Below are 22,698 nucleotides of genomic sequence, written 5' to 3'. Positions count from 1 at the left end.
AGAGAGGTTGCATGCAGACTTTTAAAGAAAACAGTCAAAGCACCCTTAGTAACTTACTGAGTTTTTCAATATTTGGCAGCAAAGAACTCCAAGTTTCCAAATATTCTGCTCTAAACCCATCCATTGAAAAAAGGATAAGTGGTGGGAGAGTAAATCTACAAGAAAATATAAGTTTATCATCATAAAGAAATTTGGAGAGTTGGTGACTTCTTAAGATATCTAACAATATAAATTCAGCTTTTATAAGCAGGATCTGGAGTATTCATGTGCATCCCAGAATTAATAACACAGTGTGAGATAGAGTTCAATACTGAGAGCAAATAATAATAACACTCCTTCTGGTAAGAGAGCAGAGGATGAATAAAATATAAGCAATCATTTCAGCCATAACATTTTTAAAAAGTTACATATTGACATCAGGCAGTAATCACTATCCTTGTTTGTTCTTATTAACAGTGGTCTTTCCAAAACACAGAAGCACACTAGCATCAATAGTTTGTAAAAAACCAGTCTGCATAAAACAGCTTGCTTATTTGAATCTGAAATTAAATGGATCTTTATATTGCAATGCAGTGTATAGCACTCAAAGAAGCCCCCTCCACTACTTTCCAAGCTTTAGCCTATGAAGCTGGGTTAACTCAGCAAGTTATTTGTTAACCTAAAAAGTGTACTTTGATACCTATTTTGGGAGGTACATGCAGGAACCTACAAAGAACTCACAATGCTAATGGTTTTACTGTTATAGTTAAACTAAATTGGCAGTAAAATAAAATAAAATAATGGATGATGTCACAAATACCATAACTGAACCAGAAATTATTTTGTATTTCTTTGAGGACAACTTTTAAATGGTGTTTCTGCTGAGCCTCTACTTATGGTTCTGAAATCCTGCACATATAGCAAAACTTTTTCAGATATACAGCTACTTCATAGCTATCTTTTAAATACAACTTTCTTCCTGTAAATAACTGAAGCAAAAAAAACCCAAACAACACTGTTGCCTAAATAATTGCAATCACAGATTCTAGCTGTTATTACAGACTGCATAAAGTGACTAATCAAAACTATCAAAGATACAATATGGTAACATGAAATGGACTATGAACAATTTGTGATAAATGAACATTGATAATGCTAACAATTTTTCCAGTCTTTGCAAACTGAATTTCAATCTGAATTGAACTCCTGTACTCTGTTCTAAACTGTAAATGATCAATGAATGACAAAGGTTTTAAAAAGAATAAACATTCCTAGTTATAAATTTCTACAGAATATTTATTCCTCAGGGCAGAGACTTTACTCTCCATAAATATGAAAACCTATTTCAGAACACTGGAGTATTTTTGACCATCACAAAATTTGTATTTGCTAAGGAGACAAATTCCTTTATCTTACCCGTCTGGACACTGAGGAGTTTCAATTGACACACATGGTTCTTCTACCCAAGATGTTTCACCTAAAAGGAAAACAAAATACTGAGTTAGCACTGAACCCCACCACCACCACCAAAAAAAGCATCTACCTTTTTAAAGCTCTTCCTGTAACATTTTCTGCTTCAACAGAAATCTAGGGCTAAAGACACCTTTAGGAACAATTTGGTGCAACCTATTAGGCCCTCAAACCCTGAAAGCACTAGTGCTCACAAGTCAAAAACAAAGAACATATGCCACACAGAAAAGCAAAGAAACAAAATGAAGAAGAAAACACTACGGAAAGCTTAGCCTTTTATTGAGTTTTAAATTAATAATATTCAAAATGTATCCTGTCCACATTGAGCTACTTACTCCTTTTTTCTTTTCTGAGTACCACTGACACACTTAGACACAAGTTCAGGGCTCCCTTTAGTACTTATTTTCTTTCTGTATGTTGTGCTTTAACAACTTTTAGCTTTAATCTGCATTTAGTTAACAAATGTAATTTTGCAGGAGTTGCCTTCGATTTATCCCCTTTAACAACACAAAAGAATTCTGATAACAGATACTATGTCACCATCATACACCTCAAGAGTTATTCCTATAACTGAATTATACCTGCACTATTCTTTAATGTGTTTATCTGGAGCCAGTATGAAAAAGTTAGCCATCAACAATGATATTCAAAAATAAATAAAACATAAGAAATTCAGTCTGAAACCAGATTTACAATAAAAAGGATGGGAAATTTTAAATTAGAGGTGACTACTACAATATATACTTCAGATTGTCTCCATCTATTTTTTGCGGGGGGAAGGGGAAAAAAAGAAAAAAAAGGAAAAAATCCAAAGGCCCCACATGGTCTACTTCTGTATTATCCAAATAATTCTGTCTTTCTAATCAATGACACAATTCACAGTGTTCTACAGAAAAAGTGCTTTTCACAGTCAACAATACCAAAAGATTCACCTCAAAACGTATTAATTTTTCAAAATGCCAGTCAGAATCTGGTCTTGAGAAGAAAATTCATCTGCCTTTATATTTTCAATGTTTGCCCATCTATTTCACATAAAAATTTATATGTAAAACTTTTTTATTTTGATGTACCTTTACAAATGCTGTAGTAATTTACACAGCAGTCTTTTCTTTGCAAGCAGTCATCAGAACAAGAACAGTAACTTCCAGGTACTCTTGTCTCACCACAACGGAAAGTAGTGCACTTCCAAGATCGGGCTGAAAATTCAAAGGAAAAAAACTATGATTCAGTTCACAGAACCTCATGTGAACTTCTTTGTATGAAAATCCTTTAAACAGATAAAGAAAAAAAAAGTTATTTATAAGTACTGTTTGAGTTGCTTTAGAAGTTTGCTCTGCAAAGAAAACTCAAGATTTCATTTAATGCAAAAAGCCTATTTCTTTGTCCATTGAACAGTAACACAGTCATAAAAAAATTTATTTTACAAAGGTATCCCCAAAGTCATCTCCCTCAAAGCCTTCCATCTTTCCAAAAAGATCTAGGGAAAACACAAAAAAATAAAACAAAACAAAACACACACACACACAAAAAAACCAAAAAAACAACACTCCATATTTCTTTTACAGGGAGAAAGAGAAGCAAACTGATCTTTTTTATGCTCTTGCACATGAGTTCCAGCAGAGAGCAAAAAAAAAAAAAAAAAAAAAAAAAAAAGAGAGAAGTAAGGACTGAAGTGGGCAGAAAAAAGCAATAAAAGCAATAAGCATGAAGAAATACATGAGCAGCTGCTGGGAAAGCAGACACAGTAACTGGAGAGGAGGCTGGTCTCAATGCAGAACCAGGCTGTCCACCAGAAGACAAGTGGACTTCTCCAGTCCCAAGCACCACCAAGGTCTGCATGAGGGCGGAGAGCACAACTGACTGGGAAACACCCCTTATTTTCAAATGTGCAAGAGGTACCAGCACAACAGGGTTGCTGCTTCAAGGGCCCTGATTAAAGATAACCCATTATTCCTGCTCATGCTCATCTTCATCTTTGTATGTGCCATAAAATATGCATGGCAAATGCTTTGGTTATCCATAAGGGACAAAAATACAGAAGTCTGATTTGAGAAAGATGAAGGAAGATTTGTGTCCTGCCAGGTCACCATGTTACAGCTCTCTACCACCTGATTACAGAGGCAGCTAGGCTCTGTCACAGCCACCTGAACAGGAAGATAATTTTACTGTGAGGGTGATGGAGCACTGGAAAGGTTGCCCAGAGAGGTTGTGGAATCTTCTTTCCTGGAGACATTTAAAAGCCACTGGGGCACAAGCTTCAGGATCTTACTTAAGCAGGGAGGCTTGACTAGATGACCTCCAGTGGTCCATTCCAACCTTATAACTATTCCATGATTTTGTGATTTTTTTGGTCACATTTCCCTCCCTAGGAAATGTGACGTGACTTCTGTGTATCTGCATAAACATGACAATTACCCATTTTCTATTACAGTCACATGAAGAAAAAAAGTCAAAATAAAATGGACACCAGTGAGCACTGCCTGGAGGGGAACTTACTTGGCTCCACACAGGTATCCTCATAGTCCCAGCAGCAGTCCTGACGCTCCTTGCAGCCGCTGTCACACTGGCAGCCGGACACATCTTTCCTGTGTGGCTCATTGCACTTGTGTCTGCAGCTGACTGTAGGGAGAAGGCAGCGAGGCTGAATGCTCAGATAATCCTGTGCCAGGTAGGTCAGTTAAACAGATCATGGATATGGGCTGCAGGGAGAGATGTGCTGAATAATTTCCCAAATCTGATTCCCTAGCCATTTTCCACTAGCACGCGGGCCAACACGGTGGAAGCAAGGCTGTAGGAATCCCTCTGGGAGCTGAAGGTCTGACAGTGGCTGGGACCATGCTGGCCCACAGCCTGGGGCAGGGCTGTTTCTGCAATAGGTCTCTGCAGGACCACTGGATGGGAGGCAATGCCAGGGTGTTCCACTCTGCCAGCATGAGAAAGGGGAGACTGGCATCTCCCCTGCTCATTTCTCAGTCTGAAATAAAAGAGGAAGAGTGATTCCCACTTTGGCTGTTCTGTAATGCATCTGCATGGGACAGAAGCTCCCTCAGGGCAGGGTACCGAGCCATAGGGGTCCCCAGGAGCAGCTGGGCAGGGAGCAGCAATCAGGAGCCATCCCACCACTCCATGCTGGAGCAGGGCAGCTGAGATACCATGAGGGCAGCCCCACACTGGGAACTGGGCACTTCCCTGACAACAGGGACAGGTCATGGCCAGGTTGTTGGCCTGTGGGTAGGTCTGGTTCAGCGGACTCGCATCTGGGCAGGGCAAGACTGTGGTGAGCTGGAGGCCATCCCTGCTGGGTCAGTGCTGGGACAGGGGCAGTGGCTCCTGGGCCCTGGGTAGGATAGGGACAGCATGGGGGAATCTCCTTTCCTGGAGACATTCAAAAGTTATCTGGACAAAATCCACGGAACTTATTGGAGCACTCAGGACTCTGGCAATATCTCTGCTACTTTATCGTTACCATGTCCCTTAAAAATCTGTAGGTTGGGCTGTTTTAATTAAAATAAAGAAGAGGACAGGCCCGGCATTGAAAATTGAGACAAGTCTTCCTCAACACAGCTCTGACACCTTCAAGCAGGGTGAAGGGACAACTCTGGATCTCCCTAGGGCAATCACAAATCTCCAAAGATCACTACTCGCAGTTCCACACCAGCCTCCACATGGACAAGCCTTGTTTGCACATTGTCTGTACTCCAGAAATACTGTTTGAATCCTGCTGAGCTCCTGCATTTCCAGCTTTCTTCTCCAGTCACACAGTTAAACAGGAATAGGCATAACTATCTACTCAGGTTTGATAGGGCAATTCTATTATAATTGCGACAAGGTTCATGCTTTTGCAGGATGCACTGCCTACAAATTTGGGCTTTAATACCCACTTTGTAGAGCCTATGCAGAGCTAAAATGATTTTCAAATGATCAAAAACCAATTATGGTTCTATTTAATTTTATTTGCTATTGAAAGTTTTCAGAAGGATCTAAGACTTAATGAGCTACTAGGTAAACAAGTACATTATGTGTTGATTAGCTATGAGAATGTGCTTCCTTGAACTCTTCAAGAAGGGATTACAATTGTTTTGATTTTAAAGGAAGTGTTTTATTTAATTCACAGTGTGTTGAATTTTTTTGTTCTCACCTGGACTGGCTTGTTCCCCCAATATCAAAACATTACTTTGTTTTTCTAACTAAAAAATACCATTCTACTGACTCAAGCCACTACACCCTTTTTATTGTAGATTTACAGAAACTCAGGTTTTCAAAGAATATTCATAATCAGTTTTAGCATCAGCCTCCTGAACTATGCTAAATATACTGAAGATTATCCAATTATTTTCTTTCACAAAATATTTAACTAACTGCATTAACTATATATAATAGGATAACATCTCTCAAATTTTCTGGAAGTGTTAGGGCAATAAAGCTTCCAGGGTGCCATGAACTAGGTTTCACACTTTTGGAAAGATTCAGCAAGACAGTGGTTTAGGATAGGTTTTTCAAGTATAGATTGTGAGTGTTCAATTTTTATGCAATCAAACTTGAGAAATGCAAGAACTTTTCACAGATCATTTACAGTACACTAGCCTTTGCTGAAAGCCTTTGCCAGATCCAGATCATTGGCAGTTATGCTGAAAGTATCATAAACGTACCTTGCTCCTGGTTTCCACGGTTGAGTCCTAGTCCTAAACCTAGTCCCAGGGATACAACCACCAAAGCACACAGCAGAACCTGTCACACAGACACAGGGAAACCAATGTTCACAACTGTGGTAAATTGTTATGTTTATTAGAAATTAATTCATTAATATTTATATGAATGCATTATTTCTTAAGAACTAATAATTTCTCTGAAGCTCTTCACCAAAACATTGGGCTTGAATATAGGAGAGAAGAACCTTAGAAGCTGAGGTCCTAATGCTGCACTTTTAACCTACAGCAGTTGTGATGTTGTAATTGGGGAAATCTTTGCTGGAGAAAAGATAGTAGGAAGTAATCAGTGTACTTAATCTGTTTTGCATAGGCTTTGCCTGTACAAATAAAGGCAATTACTTTTATTTAACTTCCGTATTTACTTGATATGATCACAAGGATTTCTTAAGAAATTCAGCTAGATTGAGGTAGTAAAGTGTAAAATTGCAAGTGTAAAATTTTCACTCGTGCCAGTTTCTTATAATAAGTCACCCTGTTAGTTAGGTTGGAAGGAGACTAACAGCCCAAGGAAGCTCCCTAACATAAAGCAGCATAACTTTTGGGAGAGTGGGGGAGAGCTGAGGAAGCCTCTATCAGCTCAATAGACACAAAGCTCAGTAGACCAAAGACAAACGACAATTCATGCTGGATGAAAGGTGCAGTGAAAAGGGACAACATTCTCAGAGTATATTGTGATATATCTTTGCTAAAATAATCATGGGAAAGAAGATGCATATCACAGGAAAATCACCATGAAACAGCCCAGATTATGTCCCATTTTTGCCTGAGAGCTTTTTTTTTGTCTTCTGCCATTTCCAGGATTCAGTCAGCTGATTCCTGGAAGTACTAAGGTTAAAAATAAAGTAGAAATTAGAGAGGAGTACTCTCAAGCTCAGTGTAGCTGTAATGGAACCTCTTATCTGAGACTACAGCAATCTTAAGAAACTGAGAACAACTGCACGTGCCTCCCCTGATCTTTGCTGCTGCCTGTCCTGCCTTGCAGGTGCTGGGCAAAAGTGTGGCAGCATGGAGGGATGAGCAGGTGTGGTTTTACAACTGATTTATTTATTTGGCAACACCAAACACTAGCAATACCATAGTTACTTCCTTCATACTTTCTCCTTCTCAACTTTACTTTCTTCCTGCTACTTACAGCTTTTTGTAGAGATGTACCTCAAAAGGAGTGGAAATGGGATTGGTGAGAGAACTGGATGAGGGAGACAGATGGAGGATGGAGGAAAGATTGCCCAAACTGGCAGAAATGCTGAAGCCCCTTGAAGAGAAACTGCAGGTGTGAAGGCAGCAGTTTAATCCTACCTCCAGTCAGCAGGTTCTGAGAATAAGGGTGTTAAGATTTTCGTTTGGGCTAGACCAGCAGCCACTCTTTCTGGGCAGGGAGGATAACACTGCCAAGTGTTTCACTGAGCACAGATAAGCCTAATCACTAGGGCATGTACTTTTCACCTTAAAGACACTATGGTTTTACCCTTCATTTTGATTAAAACTCACATTTGTAATTGAAATAAATTACAAATTCATTTAGATCCCACTAAACGGAAGTACAAATTAAAATACAGCTACTGCAGCAACAAACATCCCCACTTCTTCAAGTAAGACAGATGAAGTAAAAACCAAAAATTCCTATCAGGTATATAGATAAGATGATCCATTTGTTATAATATTTACACAACACCCTTGATTTTGGGACATTCATTCTTAATGTGAAATAACGGCGGTAGTACCTATTCAAATCCTCAGGCTTTCCACAGCTAACTTTTATGACCAAATTCAGAATTACAACTACTTATTCTTAGAAAAGTTGTTCCTAGTGCATATGCTCTGTTTGCTGGAGGACTTACTGTTAGTAAGTCCTTACTGTTAGTAAGTCAGGAAGAAGTTGCCAAGAAAGTATTTCATGCATTAGATTTAACAAAAACATAAATTGTGGGAAATATTAACACTTTACACCTCCAATATGTAGATTGTGAGTTTTGTATAGACAGGCTTTTGAAAACGAGTGCATTTGAAAGAATGAATATGTTTTAGTAGACTTAAAGTTCTCACTTTACTCTTCCATGTACCTCTTGAAGGTAACATTTACCTTTCTTTATAGTTATGCAATTTTCCCACATTCTTTCCCATGACTCATTTTTAACTGATGACCTTAGAAAAAATATGTCTGTTATTTCATCTTCTTTTTTTCACAATTTCCAGTATTTCCCTCACATTTTATGCAATCCTTGCACAATGCAGCATTAAATAGGAAATTGTACTATGTAAAATTGTTCTGATGACATAGAGCTGATTATAGTAGCTTGACTCTTTTTTATAGGGTTATTTTCAAAATTAAGTTTCAAGCTTTTCTAAAATCAGTACCTGTAGTTTTCTCTAAATTTCAATTTACAAATGCGAGAGCTTGTGTAAACATATATACATATTTGTTTCTATTGTGGTCACCAACAGAAGATACAAGAAAATATTTTAAAAACTTAAAGCCTATACTTTATTATTTACAAGGCAGCTGCTTGAAGCTCTGAAATCCTCAGGGAAGAGGTAAAGAGCTGACACGATATTTGAGATGTGGGACTGACAATATTCTACAAAACGTTTCATTAGGCTTTCCCCATGCCTTGCCTCCTGAGTGTTTTTTGCCAGCGACTTGCCTATAGGTTCTGTTATATAAATATACAAAAGTAAGGAAAAAGAAAGTGTGGTTACTTTGGCCACAAACACATCTGTTCTAAGACAATATCTAAAACAAGGTATCGAAGCAAGGTCTTCACTATGCAAAAGAACTGTCAGGTTAATGAAGTACAACAAAAACTGACAGTAAAATAAATTGCTTCATATGTACCAGAAGAACTTTAGAAATGTGCCAGTGAAGCTAGTGCAGCTTCAGTGACACACTCATGCAGTAAAATTTTAACTACCAATTACTAAGCTACCCTGAATAATTATACTGATACAATGAAACTTCAAAAAATCCTGCAGATTTGAGAATTGTAGAAGTAGCATCCTTGAAAAGCAGCCCCTACTTACAGCACAGATGACTTTGTATTTCAAGACTTTTTTTTTCTTCACATACTCTTCTGATTTTAAAGACATCTCCTCTGAATATCCTCTGTGATCCCTGGTTCTATCATCCTCAAGCTCCATTTCTTCGAGATCTGCCACTCGTCTGCGTCTTCTGCCTTCCTCCCCAGCTGTGTTTGCTGCGAGTGAGATGCTACTCCTTCTTCAAGAGTTCTAGTACTTTGCTCATAGATCTAATAAGATTTCAGCTCTTGCACCCGTGTTAGGTTTGCAGGAAGCCAAAGCAAGCAGGAAAACTACTCTGAAAGGTCAAAGGCTGAAAAACATCAGGTTTCTGGGAACCTGACTGTTCAAGATAAGAACGGCACTAGGCAAACACTTAAGTGAAGATTAGAATTAAAATGTTGCTAAGCAATAAAATGCTAAAATACTCAAGTACTCAACTATTTGGTTAAAAGCTTCTCATCCAGAGAATTCATCCTCAAAGAAAGTGCTAAGTACACGAAACCAGTATGAAAGAAGCCGGTTTCTTATTTCGTGTTCTGTGTCACGCCTATGTATTCACATCCCTTTCCTTATTTAGCATCAGAGGATTCCTCCCTGTTAGTTTCAAACCATTTTTGTCTCAACTTCTTTCCCCTTCTTACACCGTTTTTCTTTTGCAGTACTTATAACTGTGCTGATTAAAAACAAATTGTATACAGCCAAATCAATTTCAATAAAAAAATAAAACCGTTTTGTTTAAGTACAATTAAAAATCTATTTGTTTTTCAACTTGGTGGTTAGTGGAAGGATTGGCTGCTATTAAAATGTACCTTCATAGCCTACTAGGACTATGATGAATTTGTAACTATTCAGATGTTGATCTGATTCTAAATTTGAGCATCACATGAGCTGCAACTTATAATAATTAAATTTATAATGTTTATAATTATATTTAAAAAAATCCAAAGCATTATACTCTACCAGCTGGTATGAAGAAAATTAACTCCGCTGCAACCCAAATTAGTACAATCTCCTTATTCTATACAATCTGAGTCATGCTTATGTCCCACATTATCCAGCACATCCCCATTAATCACACACACATACACACACATACACACACACATATCATCATCATCATCTTTTATTTTACAGACAGATTATTATTCAGGGGTGTAACTGCTCCACAATGGACATACCCACAGCCTCAGACACTTTGGGGTATACCTGCTCCAGCCTGGTGTTATTCAGAGCTCACAGCCTCTTCAACCTGAGTTCAGACTACGGTTACAACATGCCTACAGCAGTACAGGAACAGCAGCAGTGACCAGGCCATCTGTCAGCCCAGGCACATGGCCAATGCTGTTATCAAAATGTTCCTAGGCACAGGAAAGTGAGGTGATAAGCACTACAGCATAGGGCAACCACAAATAATCACTCCATTCTAATAAAGAGCAAAGCAAGCAGGTCCTCCCGTGAGAACAGCAGCCTGCCAATAAATAGCTCAAATAGCTGTAAACAGCTGTAAGTCCAGTGGAGCACATTCCTATTCAATCTGTCATTATCTTCAACCCCTCTGGCCCCACACTGGGTGCCAAAAAGCACACTTGTGGGTTAATCTGAGCAGGGAGCTCAGCCCCACACTGCCACTCATGCTGTCCCCTGCTGCGGGAAGCAGGTAAGAACAGAAAGGGTAAAAATGAGAAAACCTGTGAGTTGAGACAAAGACAGTTTAATAGATAAAGCAAAGCCACTCACATAAAGCAAAGTCACTTCATGGCCACTTCACATCAGCAGGCAGGTGTTCAGCCACTTTCAGGAAGGCAGAGTTCTACCACATGTCATGATTACTTGGGGAGGCAGACACTATTATTCTGTCCATTTCCTATGCCTTTTTTTTTTTTTTTTTTTCCCCAAAGTTTTATTGCTGAGCACAGCATCATATGGTGTGGAATATCAGTTTGGCCAGCTGGGGTCTGATGTCCTAGCTGTGCCCCCTCCCAGCCTCTTGTGTATTCCACGCTACTCAGAGAGGAGGCTCTCAGTCTGTTTAAAAACTGCTCAGCAACAGCTAAAATGAACAGAATATGATCCCATATACCTGATTTTGCTACTTTTACCCAATCATTGCTCTAACTTGACATACTATACTGTCTTCATGATGATTTACAATATTCTAGAACATTTTTCACCAATAAAATTCAATTATTAAACTTGATAACTATTAATCAAGAACCCAAACTTTTCTGTTTCAAGATCAACAGCCTCATATGTTAAAAATACTTATTTTCATCCCTACCAAAAGAAAATTCACATTAAAAAAATCAAACAATCCATATGATCAATACATAAGACTAAAAAAACCAATGAGGAAGAAGGACATAATTATCCTTTCTGCTCTCTATTACTAAATCATAACTCTGAGTGACTGTTCTGCATACAGACTGACACTATACCAATGCAGGGTGAGGGTATAAAAAAACCTATTCCCCATAGTTACACTGCAGTCCTCAGTTCATCTGATACTTTCAGGAAGAAGAAGGTGTTTTCAAAGAACACAGGCAGGACATCTCTGCCATATACATGTTAACAAGCATGTCAGGAAAATGGGGAGGATAATTTCTGAATAACGCTGTGTTGTAGACACTTTCAATATTCACTGCTAAGAAGCTAAAAGTCCTCCAGGGCCATGAAGAGCCAGAAAGACCCTACACACCATACATTCTAAGATATCTTTGTACTCATTTGTCATTTGTCTTCTAAAATGAATAGCACTCAGGAAAAAAACATTTCAAAGTTTAAACATTTTTCTCATAAATGTCATTAAAATGGTCATTTTGATGAAGGTGGTTTTGCTAGAGTAATAGTATTTACAAATAATTTTGAAAAGTGCATTTCTTTTTCTGTGTCTGGGTGAAGAGAGTAATTTCATCCTCACCTCTTCTGCCTTGTTTGGTAAAATGTGTGGCTCTGTTACGCAGTACAGGCAGGGTCTCATAATGGTTCATGCCTTGGCAGATGGACCCAGGTGCAGTCGCTCCAGGGTTAATGGCAGTACTGTTTCTCCCCCTGGATCCTTGGCTCCCTCAGGCAAAGCAGGAAGATCTTTGCTTAGGCCTGATCTGCCCCAGCACCCCTTGCTCCCAGTTCCATCTCAATGAGATTCTCTGCTAAACTGTGACTGAGATAAATTCATCAGGTCCTCAAGTGTGCCCATCCCCATACACACACCCCTCTCCTTTACAATTGTGTCCCATGGGAAATATGATTTGTCCTAAAATAAGAAAACCAAGTGAGAATGGTGCTAAGATAAGAACGGACAGTGATCATTCCAGGAGGAACAGTATGGATATTCCACAAAGACAAATTTCAGAGACAGGGAGGTGTAATGATTTCGACTGACTTGGGCACACATCAGCCTGCAAAAGTGTTTAAACTACTGCTGGAGACTGGGCCAAATGGGCAGACTGGTCTCCCAGGCGGCAGGCAGCTTCCAGGCAGATCCCCCTGTCCTGGAAGGGATGCCTGCAGGGTACATTCAGCCTAAAGATGAGGAACACTCACTTTTGGGCAGGTGAATAAAAGCACCAAAACCCAGTCAGGTAAAGAGATAAAATCCTAAAGCATCTCCACAGGTGCTTTGCCATTGTGAATTCTGTAAGGCCAAAGACTGTAAATCTGTATATTTCCAGCTGGTTATAATATAAGCCAGTTATAGTGCATTTATATATTATTACATGTTTATATTGTATACTAATATATTATAATGTATACTAAATATTGCTTTGGCAATATTTAGACACTATATTAGCAATAAATCTAATCATAACCATCTACATAATGTGTCATACTCCTTGTGCCTGACCAAGAGCCTTCTTTCTACTACTTTTCTACACAAAGGTAGGATCATAGGTAGCTCAGTTTTGTTAAAATGAGATCTGGTTAGACAAGATGTTAATTCAGGACAGAAATCACCATTTGAGCCTCTTTGGGGGTTCAAGACCATTACATGGTTTCAGTTTTAAAATTCAAAATATGGTATAGTATTTGGGGCAAGTTGTAAACCAGGACCCTAACTAGGATTAGACCAAGTCTGTCTACTAAATATGACCATCTAGATTTAGGCTTACATGCTAAGTTCTATTTGGAATGTATGCTGGCTAGTGACTTAAAATCAAGGTAAAGTTGTATTAGGCAACTAATTTCCAGTCCTCTTATGAGTCACTGTGAGAATGGATTAGGAGGTTGGCACAAAATTTGAGTAGACACTTATACCCTGTGCATTGTCATTTTAATAATATATGAGGTAGTCTGTCCTGAATGGACAAATACTGACACTGGGTCTTGATGGGCATTTCAGATTGTTGTGCAACACTCTTTAAATAAATACACAATGAAGAGTAAAAAGAACAATTCTTACAGAATAAATAACTTCACGTTAAGACCGAGGGCAGCCCAATTCTAAGAGCAAGACAAGCAAGCACAAGCAGACCTTCAATTGCATCCCCTCTGTTTTCAATGATCATCTGTTACGTACATTTAGTTAAATAATACACATGTAAGCATTATTTCTTTCCTAACCACTGCTGAAAAGAAAGCACTGACTTCAAAGCATCCTGTGCCTGTTGTCTACAAAACACATCTCTTCTAGCTGTGCAAGCACGGATGCCACACGTATCACTGTCCTCTGTTGTACTTCTTAAATTTACTTATAACATTTCTCATTGTTTATGTCATGTATTCTTCCAGGCCTATTTACACAAAAGCTGTTTACATTTAAAACAAATAATTGTCTATCCAATTCCATGTGAGTGTTTCCCCCACTCTGCTATTTTCCACTCAGCTCCAAGCCTGAAAACGTTAATTTTTCACTGCTCTGAGGCCTCTAGTTATCACCTTGATAGTTGATCAGACAGGGAGTTGATCAGCTTTATTTTTCTGTACAAGACGTAAGTTTGTACCTGTTTACCAGTACCAGCTGCATGTTTGCAGCTTAACATCCACAGACGGCTCAGAAAATAAAGTGTCAGCATCAAACACACACAAAATTTTAGCACTGTCTTGATTCAGCATTTTACATTTCTTTCTAGTATAAAAACATCTGCATATATATACACATATAAATATAATGCTCTCTATCAGATAGGAGGCTGTGCAGAGGTGTAGGTCAGCCACATCTCCCAGGTAGCAAGCTATAGGACAAAAGGAAATGGCCTCAAATAGCAACAGGGGAGGTTAGATTGGATATTGGGAAAAAATTCATCACTGAAAAGGTATTTAGGCATTGAAACAGACTGCTCGGGGAAGTGGTGGAATCACCATCCCTGGAAGTGTTGAAAAAATGTGTAGATGTAGCTCTTGGGGACATGATTTGGAGATCGGCTTGGCAGTCGAATTTGACATTCTTAGAGGTCTTTTCGCAACTTAATGATCCCAAGATTCTAATGTAATACTCTTGTACTCGTTTTTAAATGTAATACTATTGCATTTTACTGTGTCCAGCTCTGCTGAGAGCGACATGGAGCTGCTGGAGTGGCTCCAGTGGAGGCCTAAGAGGATGACTGGGGGACTGGAGCACTGCTCTTATGACGAGAAGCTGAGGGAGCCTCTTCAGCTTCGAGATAACTGGGAGAGGAACTCATCAGTGTCTATCAGTATGCGAAAGGAAGATGCCGGGATGGAGTTAGGCTCTTCTCAGTGGTGCCAAGCAACAGGACAAGAGACAACTGGCAGAAACTGATGCACATCCTGCTGAACATGAGGAAGAACTTCACTGTGCAGGTGATCAAGCACCAGAATAGATTGACCGGAGAGGCTGTCAAGAACTACCCGGATACAGTTTTGTGCCACGTGCTCTGGGATGACCCTGCTTCAGCAGGGAGGATGGAGCAGATGATCCACTGCGATTCCTTCCAGCCCGACCCATCCTGCAGTGCTGATTCTGTTCTCCTGGATGTCTTTAGATAAACGCATTTTCAGATTGTTCTATGATTCACAGTAATTACACCAAACTGGGCTCAAGTAGAAACAGGGAGAGAAGCGGCTGGAGATCAGTCCTGCAGAGAGAGATCTCATAATAATGAGATCCTTACACCCTAATGCGGCTCCTTGCCGTAAGAACCAGAGCAGCATTTCGCCTAAATATTCCCCCCCCAAAAAAAAATTATTCAAATAAAATATTATACAAAAACCAAAGAAGCCTAAGCGAATATTTTTGCAAAAAGAAAAACAAAACCAAGACTTAAGACGCCGTCGCTTTCCCCACGTTGCCCGGAACGGCGGGGCCGAGCAGCGGCTTCCCGGGGAGCGGGATCGGGGCGCAGCTTCCGGCGGGAGGAGCGGCGGGAGGCGCGGCGGCGCCGGACCACGGCCCGGGGCCCGCCGGCCCCATGGCGATCCCCATGGTGCCCATGGAGACGCAGCTGCAGAGCATCTTCGAGGAGGTGGTGGTGAGTCCGTCCCCGGAGCGCCGCCGCTGCCGGGGCCGCCTCCGGGTCCCCGCGGCCCGCAGTGCTCCCTCTGGGGTGGGGAGCACCGAAGGAGATGAAAAGCCAGGTGGGAGAGGTGCTTTTGGTTTTCCTGGCGCTGTCGGTGCGGTGCAGCCCCGCCGCCGACCCGGCCGTGTTTGCTGCTCCTGGCGGCGGCGGGGCCTTGGGCTTTGTAGGAAGGCTGGGACAGAGGACCGGCCGTAAAACAGCTTGCGTAGCCAGTACCGAATCACAGAGCGCTGAATTTGCTGTAAAATAAGCAGTCTAAAGAGTTCTGAAGGAGCCTAGGAGAAGATGGATGTCCCGAGTAGGCGAGACAGCATAATGGCATGATCGGATTGTGGGAAGGCACACGCACGATGCTGCCTGCAAAACGAAGCACAGTTAACCCAAATGCTCCCTCCATTTTCCATACGACATTCTTTCCAGCATTCTACCCAGCTTTGCTGCCTGCCCATGGATGCATTCAAGGCCCCAGAACTGCTCACAGAACTCGAGGTGTGGCCATACCAAAGCTGAGTGCAGCAGGATAATCACCTCTTTTGTGTGAATGTTGAATGGGTTTGATGCATCCCAGGATGGGATTTGCCCTCCTGGCTGCTTGGGCTCTCCCTGCTGGCTCGCACTGAGCTGCTGCTGACCAGCACTCCCAGATCCATTTCTGCAGGGCTGGTCTCCAGCCGCTCCTGTCCCAGTTTATACTTGTGCCCAGCAGTTAACTCTTGTGCCCAGAGTACTTGTTTGTACTCTGTCCCAGGTACAGACTCTGGCATTTGCTAAATTTGATGGCACTGATTGCTCAGTGCGCCAGTCTATCCACATCCTTTTTTAAGGCCTCTCATCCCTCAAGAGAGTCAACAGCACCTGCCAGTTTAGTATCATCAGGAGGTTTGCTAATGGTGCATTTACCTCCTGCTGCATTTACCTCCTGCACCATTATATAGATATACTGAACTCTAGGAGCCCAGCGGAACACCACTGGTGACCCATCACCAGCCAGATGCAGCCCCACTGACTGCACCCCTTTGATCTCTGCCCTCCTGCCACTTCTTCACCCAGCACATTCTGAAGCTGTTTATCCCACAGTTCAACAGCTTGTCCAGAAGGATGCTATGAGGGGTAGTATTAAAAGCATTATCCAGAAAAAGTACTTCCACTGCCTTTTCTTTGTCCTCTTTAGGTGGAGAGGACAAATATCTGTCTATCATTACCTTATAAAAGATATTAAATTAGTTAAAGATATTAAATTAGTTGAACAGGACTTTCCCTTTGTGAAGCCAGGTCAGTGGGTTATTAATCACACTTGTGTGGAGCACAAATGAATGAGCTTCTTGGTAGATAGGAGACATTCACAGTTGGAAACACTGGGGTGACAGGAGCTGATCCTGAATGGGAGCCTGACTGACATTTCAGACAAAAAATAAGCTGATTCAAATGTCTGAAGTGGAAAGAATCTGTAGATTTCAGAGAAAGTGAAAATTATTTCCATGTGATGAATTTCAGTAGAGGAAAGAAAAGCCTAACCATTCTGTTTTAAGCTGGCATTATAAAATGCATGATGTACTTTTCTTTATGCGGTGTTAAGTTGCTTGTAGCATATCAATTGCCTACATGTGACTGATTCCTCATTTTGGCCATTCAGATTATTTTCACATTTTTAATGTTGTCATTTGCCTGTGTTGTCACGCTACCTGGTTTTATGTACTGTTATTTGTCTAAGATTCATAAGGAACAACAACAAAATAGTTCCTGAGAAAATTTCCCTGTATTTTTAGAGCCATAACTGATAAAATAGCAACTTACTGCTTTCCCTGCTGCTGGTACGGACTTGGTGGTCAGCATCAAACTTTACCTTGCATTCTGTGCAGATCACATGAGTGTCAGCTTCTCCTTTGCTTCTTGAGTAGCAGTGGCAGACAATTCTGAGCCAAATGATGGAAAAGGAACACCAGCAAGTTGATTTTGTTACATGTTTCTGTGTCTGTAATGTAACAATGAAAACACATAATATCAGTGATAGATCACACCTGAGTATAATATGAAATTCTTACAAAAAGTAGGAAAGGCTTTAGGATAATATTTTCCAGAACCTATTTGCTGAAGTTCTAGAATAATGATGTAGAAGCCTTTGAGCAAAATGAAGTTGAAAAAGAGAGGGAGGGGGTAAAGGAAGGTCTTATTGAATATTCATATTTGGTTTTTTTATCTAGTACAAGACCATTACATTATTCAGTCGAATTTAAAAAGCAGTGGATCTAAATTTGGATGGGAAAGTAATTGTATTTAATTGATTTGTGTAACTGAATGTCATGAACATAAGAAGGGCAAAAACTTAATGGAATTCAAAAATGCTAATTTTTCAAATGATGAGAAGACAGCTGTAATAAGATAATCAAACAACTTCTCCAGCTTTGGGAAGTGAATTGATCTCTAGATGTTTAGAAGACCAAAAAAAAAAAAAACCACAAAAAACAAAACACAAAAACAAAAAAAAACCAACCCAAAACAAAGAAACAAAGCCTTCATCTGGATCCACAACTTTTATATGTCTGTGTGAAAACAAAACAATCTCATCTTTGGAATAGCAGAAGACACCTATCATTCTCTGGTACAGACCCATAACAATTGACTTTGTCTTTTGTGCTTCATCCTGTGGCCATGATTGTCATAGAAAACCTTCTAACATTAGCTCACTGGGGTTTTTCTCTTACAGAAAACAGAAGTAATTGAAGAAGCTTTTCCTGGGTAAGTGTAATACTGTTTTATTTGTGAAGGTTTTGTGCGTAAATGCATTTTTCTACTTGTTTCACTGGGTACTGCTAATAACTAATGTTCTTGTTTGCATCAGGATGTTTATGGACACTCCTGAAGATGAGAGAACCAAACTGATCAGCTGCCTGGGAGCTTTTAGACAGTTCTGGAGCAGTCTTTCCCAGGTTAACATTTGATTTGTTGCTTAGGTCTTGGTACTTTATATACTTTTTTAATATAAAGGTGCCTTTTCTAGTAGACAAACACTTAAGCTGTAAGGTCTGTGTTCAGTCATTCAGAATCTGATTTCAGACATGATGTAGTAAAGAATATAGGAATACTGTAAGAAAAAAAGGTAGTTTTGAGATATGTAAGGTTACATAGTTGTTCAGCAGAGGTTGGTGTGCAGTGCAAGTAAAGATAAGCAAATAGAAGTGTAACAGTAAAGAAGTAAACAATAAAGGTAGTTTGTTTCAGATTTTTTGGTAGAAGTGAATAAATAGGTAAAAGAGAAAAAAGTAAGATAGTTAAGTTAAAAAATCACCTTTCAAAAGCTAGATACCTCCAGACACTGTGCCATAATTGGAGGCCTGTTCATCTTTATTTTCACTGAATTTGGTTATAACTGTGAAAGGGAAAAAATAATGTAGAACAGTTCTACTTTACTTTAGTCTGTGCTAATGGTGCTTACTTGTGAAAACCAAAGTTGACTATAGAAATCAGTGGTTAAGCTAGGAAATGTTTCCTCTACTGTACAACTAACCTCAACTTATGCAGGACAAGTGAGCTTCTTCAAAGTAAGATCAAAAGACTTTTAGGAAAAACTATAGGTTGGGCAACTGGATCATTTCTACCAATTTATAGTCCTGTTCTTGTGTTAGTTTCATTTTTTCATAGTAGGATACTATATGAATTTTATAGTTTGTTTCACTGCCTGTAAATACAATTCTTTCTCCCCTCTCTTTTTTCAGGAGTCCCATGAACAGTGTGTCCAGTGGATTGTAAGATTCATACACAGCCAACATAGTCCTAAAAGAATTTCTTTTCTTTATGACTGCCTAGCAATGGCAGTAGAAACTGGACTTTTGCCACCCAGGTGAGCCATGTTGGAATAATTGATTAGCGACATGGAAGATGTTATATTGGAGGTATTTTTGCAATGACATTGTACAGTTACTGCTGGAAAACATGTACTTAATATCTGCCATTCATTCTTGCATTGTCTTGTTCTGCTAGGATGGTTTGTGAATCTCTAATAAACTCCGATACACTTGAGTGGGAAAGGACTCAGCTGTGGGCGTTAACATTCAAATTGGTTCGGAAGATTATTGGAGGTGTAGACTACAAGGTATTTTGCACTCATTCCTTTCTCTTTGCAAGGACGTTATTTGCTTCCTTTTTTTATTTGATTTTATCCAAGAGATGTCCAATTTTTTGAAGTCTGCTTTTCTTACAAAAGAAAATTCAGTGAGCACTTTCAATGCTTTTTGACCTTCACCCTAAGAGATAATTTTGTGTTTACAGTGTAACTCATCATGCACTTTTCTGTTACAGTCCCTTTCCTCCATTTTCAGTTACAAGCTAAATAACCCTAATGCAGTTGCAGAAGCTTGTTTCCGGTAAACACTGGAAAATAAAAACTGTCAGGCATTAAGGCTGGAATTCTGTCATCTGCATTACCTCTGTTGCTACACAGCAAAAAAGCTTCTGAAAGCTGAGACCTGGGCATGGTACAACTCCAACAGAAGGAGTAAGAGACCATGCATGTCTTGCAGATAATGATCTCGCTGCATTGTTGATGATGATAGAGCAGAAAACACAAAATACAGCACTGTGTTCTGATCAGGCTGCAAAAGGCTTTGTAGGTTGGATGTCTCTGGATGCACATCAAAATATCAACAGTTACTTTCTCTTCTGGAGCATCCTGAGACATTCCATAAGGAATTTAATGTAATTGGTGTTAAATTTTAATGTAATCAGTATTCATATTCTCAGTAGCAGTTTGTCTTCTGACACTAATCAGCAAGAACTAATTTTTCTGTCAAAATACTGTCTGACCATATTGATTGTGTAATCTTTCTGCCACAAATCAAGAGTATCTAGAAACGTTAATTTCATGTGCTCTCTTTCAGGGTGTGCGTGATCTGCTAAAAGTCATCCTAGAAAAAATCCTAACAATTCCAAACACTGTGAGCTCAGCTGTTGTACAGCAGCTTTTAGCAGCAAGAGAGGTAACTATATGGATTTTATACCACTATAGAGGAAGAGAGGCCTCATTCTCTTGTTATTAGTGAGTTTCTGATGGTTGGGATAGCTCTGATTGTAGTTCAACAGGAAAGTATTACTCTTTGTGTTCGAATTCTTTATTACAATTGCAGTTTATGCAGTAAACAAAGTGCTTTTGTGGGGTATTTTAAGTAAATGTTAAAATCCCTAATAAGAGAGTCAGGCCCAATGCTTGACTTGACTAAGGTAAGATGTATAGGATATAATAATGCTGAATATTTTTTTCTTAGAGAATAAAAATAGGGTTTTTTTCAGTACTTTATGGGAAAACATAGAGGTATGGTCTTAATAAGGCTCAAACAGTATAACTTAGGCTTGTACAATTAAAAATAGGTTTGAGAATTTCTTGTATCTGTTTTAGTGGGCTATCTCAGACTATTAGACAGATTACACATTCATTTACTCTATCCAGAGTATTTTACACTGATGTATTTTTTTTATTTATAGGTGGTAGCCTACATCTTGGAAAGAAATGCTTGTTTGCTGCCTGCCTACTTTGCAGTTACAGAAATCAGAAAACTATATCCTGAAGGAAAACTTCCCCACTGGGTAATGATATGATATAAGATAATACACAATGGAATTTTGTTGCAAACAATACCTATATTTTCAAATAAAGTTCATGTGAAAATTTTAAATCTGCTCAACAGTAAATTCATGTTTAGTCACATAAATGAAGTTACAGGCTTGATTTGATTGCAGCAGCAGCTCCCTGTGTTCTTGCATGAAACTTAGAATTTTGACCTATGGTCTAATGTTCAAAACTCTTGAAGCACTGAGTTGGTTTTATTGAATATGTTTGGAAATGCAGGTCATGCATACCTATCACTGTGTGCTTTCTCTGTAGCTTCAGGATAAGAAAAATCACTTTAAATAACTGACCAGTTATATTCTGTTAAAATAACTATGTGTTTTGAAAAGGGTAAAATCCCTACTTCCCTGTGTTACTGGGAAAATTGTTACTGTATTTTGAGAGAAGATTTAAAGTAGATTGTACTACTATTGGGTAATTTTTCTATCTGGAGTTGTTATTCAGTGGCAGAGATTTGTTATGAACAGAAATTATAGTTTATTTTAAATAATCTGCTTCTAAGTGTTATGCATTCAAATAAGATAGTTTGCATAGGAAACAATTCTTATATAAACTCAAGTTGAGTGCAAATGGGGAAGACTGCTTCCTGCACCTCCTTTCTAATGCCACAGTTTTCATTTTGTGGTTTTATGTTCCGGATGATTTTTCCAACTTTATGAAATAGGAAGCTAGTTATTTTAGTAGATTTCTGCATATTTAATTAAAATTCATGCACATATATTTTTAAGTCTTAAATATTCCTTATCAGTGTCTGGAACTTAAACTCTAATTTTTTTCTTCTCTTCTCACCCAGTTACTTGGTAATTTAGTATCAGATTTTGTGGATACCTTCAGACCTACAGCAAGAATAAATTCTATTTGTGGTAAGACAATGACTTAATGAATGACTTTAAAATGAATTCATTTATTCTGAACTATTTTTTTCTTAGAACCTTTTGGGACCTATATCATCTAAGCAAAATAATCCAGGTGTTATTTTTCATCTAGTTCCTCTGCCCTTGTCAGTTTGTTCTCAGCCTCAGTTCCTTTTAGTTTTTGTTTTGACAGGGAAAATTTACTCATGAGATCAAAATAATTCTTTGCTACCTGATGGTAGTGGAAGTGTGCTAGTTGTTACATGGTCATATGGTTTGTAACTACAGGTCACTAGTAGAGTAGGGAAACTGTTGGTTTTGTGTGCCCAAGTTAACACATATCCACTGGGATGTTAGTCTTGGAATGTTTTGACTTCAGTTTTCACTGACGCTTTTGTAGCTGCTCAGCCTCTTCTCTCTTGTTGCTGGCTTCTGGGTAAGCATTTCCTAGTTCAGATGAGTACTCGTTCTACTTTTCTGTGAAAGAAATTATCATCTTCATTTATTGTTAGACATCTGATGATCAAAATTTGGCTTTGTTTTAATGTGATTCCTGCTGCATTTTTCTTCAA

General features: G+C 39.1%; 2 protein-coding genes across 6 annotated transcripts in view; one reads left to right on the top strand and one right to left on the bottom strand.

Moving 5' to 3' along the window:
- The window catches only part of ENPP3 (ectonucleotide pyrophosphatase/phosphodiesterase 3), a 36,358-nt gene extending 26,021 nt beyond the window's left edge, over positions 1–10,337 (bottom strand). Inside the window, exons 1-6 of the mRNA XM_021540695.3 lie at positions 9,177–10,337; positions 6,099–6,177; positions 3,946–4,068; positions 2,520–2,645; positions 1,396–1,456; positions 58–155 (exon numbers count right to left, since the gene is read on the bottom strand). Of these exons, the coding sequence (XP_021396370.1) occupies positions 58–155; positions 1,396–1,456; positions 2,520–2,645; positions 3,946–4,068; positions 6,099–6,177; positions 9,177–9,293 (604 nt within the window). The 5' untranslated portion in view covers positions 9,294–10,337. The remainder of the gene's footprint in view (positions 1–57; positions 156–1,395; positions 1,457–2,519; positions 2,646–3,945; positions 4,069–6,098; positions 6,178–9,176) is intronic.
- Positions 10,338–15,477: 5,140 nt separating this feature from the next.
- The window catches only part of MED23 (mediator complex subunit 23), a 37,863-nt gene continuing 30,642 nt past the window's right edge, over positions 15,478–22,698 (top strand). For 3 of the 5 annotated variants that reach the window (XR_014953751.1, XM_021540698.4, XM_021540696.4), the window contains exons 1-8: positions 15,478–15,604; positions 18,357–18,388; positions 18,492–18,579; positions 19,366–19,490; positions 19,631–19,742; positions 20,527–20,625; positions 21,128–21,229; positions 22,066–22,135. Coding sequence is in view for 4 of the 5 variants with exons in the window: in XM_021540698.4 (XP_021396373.3) it covers positions 15,545–15,604; positions 18,357–18,388; positions 18,492–18,579; positions 19,366–19,490; positions 19,631–19,742; positions 20,527–20,625; positions 21,128–21,229; positions 22,066–22,135 (688 nt within the window). In the remaining variant the exon portion in view is untranslated. Of the gene's footprint in view, positions 15,711–18,356; positions 18,389–18,491; positions 18,580–19,365; positions 19,491–19,630; positions 19,743–20,526; positions 20,626–21,127; positions 21,230–22,065; positions 22,136–22,698 lie in introns of all 5 variants that reach the window. The other 2 variants (XM_085575180.1, XM_085575179.1) reach the window with 1 other exon arrangement.

The sequence above is a fragment of the Lonchura striata genome, chromosome 3 (genome assembly GCF_050655825.1).
Source record: "Lonchura striata isolate lonStrDom1 chromosome 3, ASM5065582v1, whole genome shotgun sequence".
Taxonomy (NCBI): domain Eukaryota; kingdom Metazoa; phylum Chordata; class Aves; order Passeriformes; family Estrildidae; genus Lonchura; species Lonchura striata.
The sequence above is the reverse complement of the archived record's forward strand: the minus strand, read 5'-3'. Positions and strand labels throughout refer to the sequence as shown.